At 38.6% G+C, this 9,702-nt stretch overlaps 1 protein-coding gene across 1 annotated transcript; it reads right to left on the bottom strand.

The window, feature by feature from the left end:
- Window positions 1-207: 207 nt before the first annotated feature.
- LOC148120601 (cystatin-S-like) lies at window positions 208-8,914 on the bottom strand. The gene is made up of 4 exons (XM_087910863.1): window positions 8,684-8,914; window positions 6,582-6,689; window positions 5,442-5,521; window positions 208-328 (listed from the first exon to the last, which is right to left on the bottom strand). The coding sequence occupies exons 1-4, from the start codon at window positions 8,912-8,914 to the stop codon at window positions 208-210; spliced, it is 540 nt and encodes a 179-aa protein (XP_087766989.1).
- Between the last annotated feature and the right edge of the window lie 788 nt (window positions 8,915-9,702).

Raw genomic sequence — 9,702 nt, 5'->3', positions numbered from 1 at the left:
AAGTCCAAGTCTAAGAAGACCATGACTTGCCTGCTCCATGTCCCCACTGCCCCTGTTGAAAACCCTCACTCTAGTTCTCACATGAACCTTAAAATGATACTGACAGACACTTATACAGAATTTCCATTGGTGAGTGTTATCATCATATCATACTATTTGAAAGCTTTCATCCTGGGGGTGCTAAAGCTGGCCAAGCTATAAGTAGGATCATTCCAAGTCCTCCAAATCTTTGCAGTCAGTCCCTGACAGTAGATCCACATCAGGGTCTTCCAACATGGACTCTGCATCATCAGCCTCTTCGGGGCTCAGCAGCAATGTGAAGAGACCTCTGAGAGACAACTGAATAGTGTAAACCTACCACAAGGAGCTTTAATTGTACGGTCTCTGACGTGGAATTCATTTAGTTCTTACACTGACTGTAGGTTTACTTTAGAAGCATCTGGAGCAGTAGCACACAGCCTTACCTCTCAGTCATTCACACTTTATTTTAGTGGAACCTATGCCATTTCTGCTGCAACCCTCTCTTTCTCCTGAGGGACTATAAATGTCATATTTTGTCTGAAACTGTGGATAAGAAACACATTATGTACCTTTCCAGTTCCCCAACAAAGATATTTTAAAACTCTTTTTCTACATTCCTATAATTACCTTTGAAAATCAGGTATCATTATCCATACAGATTATGTCATACACAACTACATTCAGGTTCTACATGTTCACCATTCGCCACTCTTAGAAATGACTTTTCTCCTGAAGATCTTTTCTGCTCAGCCTTTGCACACTTTTGGAAATCTTTGTGTTAAATAAGGATCTATCCAGCTATGTCCAGATTTATGGCTTTCACTCTGACATGAACCTGAAGTACAAATTGATTCCCCAGAATAATAAAGTCCTCTGATGTTCCCTGTATCTGAGGGCAAATATGTTTGATGAAGAACATCAGTAAAGACCCATAAGAACACATTTCTCAGATCAGAATCCAGAGTGACATAACAAATTAAAATGTTGCTTGGCTGATTGTAATATTTGTTCAAGGTTCAATTCAGATTACCAGCTATGCTTCAGATATGTCTCTTTTTCTTTTAATAGCATTACAAAGATGACAGAGGAACCTTCATTCTGTTTGCATGGGAGTCTTGGAACATTTCTAGTGACAACTTTAGAGAATTGTTGTCTCTTCCTTCTAAATGTAAAGATTTCGTAATTATCTAGAGATTTCCTTCTGACTTTGAGTAAGGTATATCCTGAAATATATCTGAATGCAAAGCAGTGGGTTTCATTCTCCCCAGATTAATGTATTATCAACAATGAAAAGAAGTGACAAAGGCACTTTTCCAAGGCTAAATTTCCTCATGGTAAATCTTGGCAGAACGTTAAAATTTAGACTAATAGGACTTCATACTACTTCATGTTCTCATTTTTTAACCATGTCTGGAAAAGTAATCAAACAAGCCCAAAGGTTGCCTTTGCCAACAGTGACACATGTAGAAAAGTGCCCTCTTATGTGATGAGTGCAGAGATCTTTTCTACTTTTAAGAAAAGGTGAAATTAGTTAAGACCAGCCCAGTTCCTCCAGTTCTATCAGTATTCCCTTGCTTTAACCTTGTGTTTCCCAGGACTCATTATCATTGTTGGCCCAAGCATTGAAATAACTCAGAGGAATCCCATGCTAATTAACCCAGATATTCACCAAAGATGGACTGAGAAATGTTTAGGAGACTTTTTATCAAAACCTACATGCATCCCTGTAAGACGGAATTAACAGAACTAACTGGGTGATGATGCTCATCAGAGTGCTCTGACAAAATCCATTGATCATATACATAGATTATGTAATTATCAAGAGATACTGAGACGTTGGTGGTGGTGATACTTAAAGGATTATGTCACTAGGTGCCTGTGTTTTGGGAGGTCGTATATTGCTATGGCCCCCTCACTGTATTACCTGTTATCTGCTTCTAGACCACAATGCTGATAGTTTTATTTATTTATTCATTTATTTATCATCTTGACTCCCACATCTAAAACCCAGAATAATATATAAAGCAAATTTTTCCTTAAGCTTCGTCATTATAGCATTTTTCTAGGAGGGATCCAAAAAATATGACATAATCATCAAGCATTTTTCACAACTATTTAAGGGAGTCTCATTTCCAGATGGAAAACTGGACATGACAGAAATCATGGACTCATTCCTGAATCCATAGGGAAAGCCCGTAATCTCTCATATCCAGTCAGTCAAATTGTGCTTCACCATAGTCATGTCTGGGATTGCATTTCTAATTGAAAATAAGTTGGACATGAGTAAGTGGCCTACTGAAAACATTATCTCTTCAATAGTCAGACTTAATGAGCAGTTATTACAAGAATTTCTTTACAGCTTGAAACATTCCTGTATTTCAAGTATGCAAATTTCTCTTATCCTGTGAAGGAAGAATTCTGAATGAGTTGTGGAAATCAATTCTCTGTGGGTTATCGATTGTGTCTTGGACTCAGTGGAATGTCATTGATCTGCCTGCAGACTTTACAGAGTGAACAAGTACCTCTTCCTCCTGGGGCTACTCTCAGCAGGATTCAGTCACTGCACTGCTGATATTATCCCTAAGAAGAGTGAACATGAGAGCAATCAACCTCACACCATGGCTAGACATCAGGGAATAAAAGTCAATAGAAAAACTAACTGGTTGTCAGTTTACCTAAATGTGAATACAAAACACTAGTCCTCTGTTAGTGTCAGCCAATGAAGCTATTCCTACCCAACCAAAGCTGCTGACATGACCACTTGCCTACACACAAACTCTACTGAGATACCCACCCAAGAAACAAACACACACACACACACCACTACCACCACCACCACCACCACCACCAACAACAACAACAACAACAACAGCAAGAAACAAACACATATATGGACAAAGAGTGAGATAGAGAAACACCAATACAGAGGCAGAGACACAGAGAGGGATATAATGTGCATCCTAGAAAGGCTGTGTATCCAGTCACCTGTGCTAATCAAGAGAATGACAATCACTTTTCTCTGCTCACAGTTCTGTGAACAAGCATTTCACTGAGATTTATCTGAACCAAGCACACTGAATGTTTTCCTATGATAGGAGGTGTAGGGGAGCTTCTGTACTGACCTCATATCGGGTATCTAGGAATGCCACTCCGTTCTCCAGACTACTCAAGATCTCAACTGTCAGTGGTACTTAGAGCATCCCTGGGTGGTCTTCCTAGTTTGGCAATCCAGAAGGAAGTTGTCTAAAATAGGGGCAATATTTACTTTCGGGTCACCATCCAATTCCCATAAAATGGGAAACGAAATTGAACAAAAAACTTAGCCCCCAGGTATGTCACTCTCAAGGACAGAAATATTAACCAAAGGATTTTGAGATCTAGTGCTAAGCATGTAGAAATAGTGACATAGATTAAAATTTAAAAAAGTAACCAAAAACCTAAACTCTGATTCATATTTTCTTTCAACAGGGCACTGTTATATATGTTTATGTGGATACCATTACAAATCAACAACTGTGCCTTAATATTTCAAGTAAATAAAAGTGAATTTTGTAGTCAAGGGGAGTAGGGTCTGGGTTTCTTACACATAGTTGTGGTTGCAATAGCATGTGGACTACCAGATTCTAGAACTGGTATTTTAAATAGCTTGTGTTCCTGCTATCCACATGCAATAGCTCATCGTGAGTCTAAGAAGAATCAGATAGCCACACAAGTAAGAGATGTCTTGATATCAATCTGAGTAGGTCACGATAAGAGGGAGTAAGTAACTGAGCACAGCTGTCCTTGAAGGAGATGAGATATCTAACAATTGGTACATTGAAATGTTTCTGGGTGGTTATACAGACATTATTTAGCACTTTCTTGTGGGAAAGTTGAATTCAGGGCCCAGTTGCTGTGAAATATTTTGTGTCAGACTCTCTTCTCTTGAAAGACATTGTGGGATCCCTAATTAAACTATGCATCATGATCATCATAGATTCAAATTAGATTCAACTCTTAACAGCCCATGATCTCTTGAATGGAGTTTACTTTTTTGCATCCCAGGAACTTCGGATAAAGAAGGGGAAGGATGATACATTTTTCCTTTTGTTGGTTATGAATGTAGTCTTTGGTTGAGGTTTCACTTTCCCTGAGGTGCACTCTCATAGAATGAGGGACATGAACTCCAAACATTCAGAGTGGGACACCATTATCATCTTCACTTTTAGGGGAAAAGCACTCAAGACAGGTTCCTCATATTTGCTTGTTATGGAAGGGATTTGACTGTGCTGTTTCAGTGTCCAGACAGAGGTAGATTCAATATTTGTGTCATAAGCTGTATGTAGAAGGATGATAGGGAACAGTTAAAAAGTACATGTATTTATTACTGTGATTTCCATTTAGAGACAGAATTATGGCCCTCTTCTATAGAAGTGTGGCCACATAAAAATCCAATCATTAAAGTGCCTCCCTAGCTCATTGTGGTTTGATGTAATGGGAGTTTTTATGTAGCGAGAGTCTATTTGTAATTTTCAGACAGGTTCAAGATGAAATCTCCACACAAAATCTTTTGCTGCACCAGAACAGAGAAGACTGTAATCACCTATCACCGATCTCCACCATGGAATTACATCAGCAAGGATTGTTTGGTTTTATGTGAGTTTTGTAAAGCTCTGGATAATTTCACCCTTTGTTGTAGTCTTGTTAGTATTCACTAATGAATAATTCACATAAATGCCCGTGCACAATAATAAATACACACTTTTAGTCTCCGACTTTACAGGTATTTAAACATTTTCCTTATATAAATAGAATCCATTCCTCATCATATATGAATTATTTCCGAATCTGGGCAGAGAATGAGGCTAATTTCATTAGGTAACTTGTGCTTTTGAGAGTGGATCATCTCTATTCTTGGTATCTTGACATATACTTTACTACCTGAATATGTTTTATGAGAGAAGCTTAGGATCAGCAGCAGCAATATTGCTCCCTTTTGCCCCATCCCTCGGAAAATAGCCACTCCATCTGTACAACTGACTTCCACTCCCTTCCTTTATTTGAGTTCTCAATACTCCAGTGATATCAGACCTTGTACTGATCTTCATATGTGTATGTTAACTCCCAATAATAACTTTCCCATCCCCTCACTCTACACATCCTGAGATAGGGGCCACTTATCAGGAGCTTGTGAGAGTTTTTTGATGAACCACTAATGAACAAATATAAGGAAATACTGGAAAGGACCATTTGCATAGGAAATTGAAAAGACCAATGGGCAGGTGTTGGGTTATGAGAGCTTAGCCATAGCAGCTTAATCTACTGTGAAACTTGTTGCAGGTAATTTGAATTACACCCAGAACACAAGATCATCTGTGAGAATGTTGAGTCACTGTCAGAAAGGGGTGAGAGCTACACAGCACTGTTTGACAGGAACTTACATTCTGTTACATTTGGAACTTGTCAGGGACATCTGGTTGTCCAGTTGATCAACATAAACCTCAAAATGGCAGATTTTCTGCTGCAAAAGAAGAAAGGAGGCTAATTAGTGCTGATTACAACTAAGAGTAAAATTTGTACCCAGAAGTGTCAGATTGGAGTTTGAATGATGCCATAAGACATATCACAAGACCTCTAACATATTCAGTGACACTGCACATGAATCAGTGGAGTCTGCTGATCTCCAACCCAGAGCTATTCATCTATCATTAGGCCTAGGTGAACATCGTAGGCTCACAGGATTTCATATCTCCTTGTCAAAATGGCCTTTAAGGAGTAGCTTATTACACATGTATGGATGTTAGAGGTCACAAAAGATGGATTGATTCAATAAACTGTACCTTCTTCACATCATTGCTGACCAGGGAGAGCAATGATGAATATGGGGCTTGGTACACAGGAAGTCTTGAAGACTACCTGGCAGGTAATGGCAGCGTGATGAAGAATTGAAGTGGTATACAGAATCACTTTATCTCAAAACAGTTATTTTATAGGAAATCTTTGTATTGGTTACAAGGAGGAGGCACTGAAGGACTACCTTCCTTTAGAGTGATCTGAACAGGAACTCATTTTGTGACTGTAAAGAACTTTTCTCATAAAGGGAATCTGAGGCTGTCCAGTCCTGTCCAAGAGTAAACATATCCAAAGCATTCAGGATATTTTCTCTGAGTACCTCATTTACACTTTGACCCAGAAAGCAACTCAGAATTTTAATGTACATATATATCAGGCCCCCATGCTATATATGTATGAAATAATCTTCATGTGCATTCACAGATAACCATCCTTTCTTCACACATACAAATACATTCATTTCTTGAAACACCACTGTGTCACATATGTACCTTTCGAAATTTGTCTTAGTACGAGTAAAAACACCCCATAACCCAGTGTACATACATGCATGTGCACACATGCACACACACACACACACACACACACACACACACACACACACCCCTTTAATGTATTCACACATGTGAACAATTGTAGGTATGATATGACATGGACTTTTACAAACTATACATATTTTAAACCCTCCTGAATGTATAATAGGTCTAGAATATAAACCATGTTCATACCTTAAACGGGTAATATAAGGGACAGGAGGCAAAGAAAGTCTTGGACTTCGAACATATGCTTTTGCCTAGGATCACATGGAAGAGATATTTTGTTCCATCTTCTTCATGCTACAGAGAGAAAAAGATGATTCACTTTAAACATTAGACTGACCTTCACATGTAGCTCTTTTACATCACAGTGTCAGTAGGTATGCTTAGGATTCATGAATGTCTTGCGTTCAAGACCTGCCATGAATATCATCCACATACCACTGAAAGAGGGGTGACTGCAACTAGCTCTTATATTTTCTTCTGAACAAGCCTCATAAGTGTATAATATTGCTAATAAATGAGTTAGGACATATAATGCAGAATTTTCTAAGTGATGTGTTCGGTTTATAGGACATTTATAACTCTAAGTTTCAGCATAGAGGTCAGGAAAGAGCAATCCTGGTATACTAAGTGAAGTAGGGATGTTCATGACTAAAGTATACCTGGATCACATTCAAAACAAACGATCATTTTCTACCTTTGATCCCGGTCCATCCCTATGTGGACAGAAGGATATGGGAAGCTTGACTAAAAGAATGTTTCAATAGCTAAAATAATGATCCTCTATTGTCAACAACTTCAGTGTGACTGTTAATAGGAATATCTTTTACTGTGAATCTCTCCAATGTGACTTACATTTTTATTTAAAGAAATTTACCTCTTTTTTTTCTGCAGAGAATCTCAGACACAACTTGGCAGAACTGTGCAGAAGTAAAGGTGATAGCAGATGAGGATTTTAGAACACTATGAACACTGAGGCGAAACTCATGCTTCCTCTAGAATTAGGTTTCACTTAACTGAAATGGGATTCGCATCCCTAAAGGTATGATTCTCTTGTACTTTACTGGACAGTCACAAAATATCTGAATGAAGGAACTCTTGTAGCAATTTGTTTTCATATATTGTTCAGAATTACAGAGATGCTAGTCTGTCATGGTAAGGAAAGTCTGTGAGAACCATGGAGCTAACAGGTGGCAGGCAACAGAGAATAGGGCATAGAAGAAGGGTCCAAAGAATACAAGATGAGAAAAACATGACTCTAATGATCTCTTTGGTCAAGTAGGCCCCTCCACTGATCACTCATTGATACTTGTTAATGACAGCATGTTTAAGACTAATCTATTGATTAGGTCACAGCAGTCTCCTCTAGATCCAATCAACTCTGGAAAAGTCCACACACAAACATTCAGGATGGTTTTCTAAATAGTCACTTATCTATTTTTCAGATAAAATATTTAAAAATGTAAATGACCCATTAGATCTAACCTTCCTCTATCTGGAGAATTAGAGCTGCACCAGAAGAAGGGAGATGGAAGGAGACTGGGAAATAAGTGGTATCCAGATGCTTCATGTGAAAGACACAAAGAATGAATTAAAAGTTAATTTTTTAAAAGGTGAAATTAAAAATTCTGGGAAGAAATGACACTAAATTGTCTCCTATATATGCATGACCTTGAGAGAACAAAGATGCTGCTGTCAATCCAGTAAAATATAATATTGAAGTGTAGTGAAGGATTGACAGAAAGTCTCTGGGTTATATATTTGTCTGCTCTTACTATTCCCCATAGACAGAATAATAATTAAATGAAAGACATAAAAAACAATCATGCGTGGAATGGAGTTGTGATAATAATTTTGTCTATTTTATGATCATTTAATTATTTGTTGAAGTTGACTCCAGGTTCTTGGATGTTGATGGCAGGATGTTCATCCTATAAGAGGACTCTGATTTGTAGACTGTTTCAGGGTGTGGCTGGGAAATTTACTAAGGAACACACAAGCACCTACCTGCAGCATGTCTCCAAGGTTTAAAACAGCCTAGTAGAGGCTATTTGACTTGGGAAAACTCAATATATAAGAGCATCCAGAAAACAGCAAATCTTAGAACAAGACTTGGTGTGATACATTGGCCTATGGATACTGCTGTGATGTCCACCTCAGATCACTGGTGGCAAATCACAGTGAACTACATTCAAGAGTGGAGCAAAAGGAACAAATCAATGCTGGACTAATACGACATATATGGTCTTCTAAGTTACAAATTCAGACTCCTTTACTTCAAGGTCACATACCTGTAATTTGAAATCTTCCTCTTGCAAAACAACATCTCGAAACCAGTCATCGCTGTTTTCGTTGTACTTGCTGACAGCATATTGCAGTGCCTCTGGGGCCCCAATCACCTGTACACTGCATTTTTCTGTGTCATTCTGCTGAGTGTGAACCAACATAGGGCAAAGGCTCAGGTTCAGAGCCACCATGACAGTGGTCAGTATGAGCAGAGGAACATGGAGTAGACCGGCCATAATTTTCATAGACTTGGAATAATATCCAAGCTTGATTTCTTGCTGATGTGAGCCTGGACAAGCCAGTGAGTACAGCCTGGAAGTGATCTTCCCTTTTATAGGGAACTCTTTTCCTTCATTGGCTCCTTGCCAGTAACCAATGCTCTTTCAAACTGACCCCACCCTTTCCTGTTCCTCTCCCCTATATTTTAGCTGTTTTCACACTGCCTCAACTGTAGCTCAGATCTGGCTCCTCTCTTCAGTTCCTTTCTGGTCCACAGCAGTAGCATGTTCCCCAACTCTTCATCACCTGTGTATTACCTCTAATTCTCAGTCTCTCAAAATGGCAGTCTATCACTTAATACCAGTTTTCTATACAGACATTATCCATCAGCTTCAGTGCTCTCCTGAGTTAGTCATTCTGTGTACTCAGGGTATTACTTGTCTCTAGCCTACAAAGATCTCTAACATTCTAGGTGAAATCTTAGGGTCCCTGCAGATATTTCTCTTTGTGGTCCTTTAAGTGCAGATTAGTCTGGAGTCACAATTCAGTATTACTCATAAAAAGACAGCATTTCAAGGAATTCAAGGACATTAAGTCCTGCCTTTTTCAGGGGAACCTTCCATTGCAAAAATTTCTGATATATCCTTCGTGTGGCCAGTGTCAGGTTGTTTTTTTTTCCCATGAATCATTAGCAAGAGTTATTATACTCTGTAAAGGAAGCGATTTTGAAGACTCTTTGCTGGCTTATTCTTTGTCTTGCTCAGGTAGCATTTGAAAAATAGAACTCAGGACATTCTGTTCAATG

This window comes from Myodes glareolus, chromosome 10, assembly GCF_982192425.1.
Source record: "Myodes glareolus chromosome 10, mMyoGla1.1, whole genome shotgun sequence".
In the NCBI taxonomy this organism is placed as follows: domain Eukaryota; kingdom Metazoa; phylum Chordata; class Mammalia; order Rodentia; family Cricetidae; genus Myodes; species Myodes glareolus.
The sequence above is the reverse complement of the archived record's forward strand: the minus strand, read 5'-3'. Positions and strand labels throughout refer to the sequence as shown.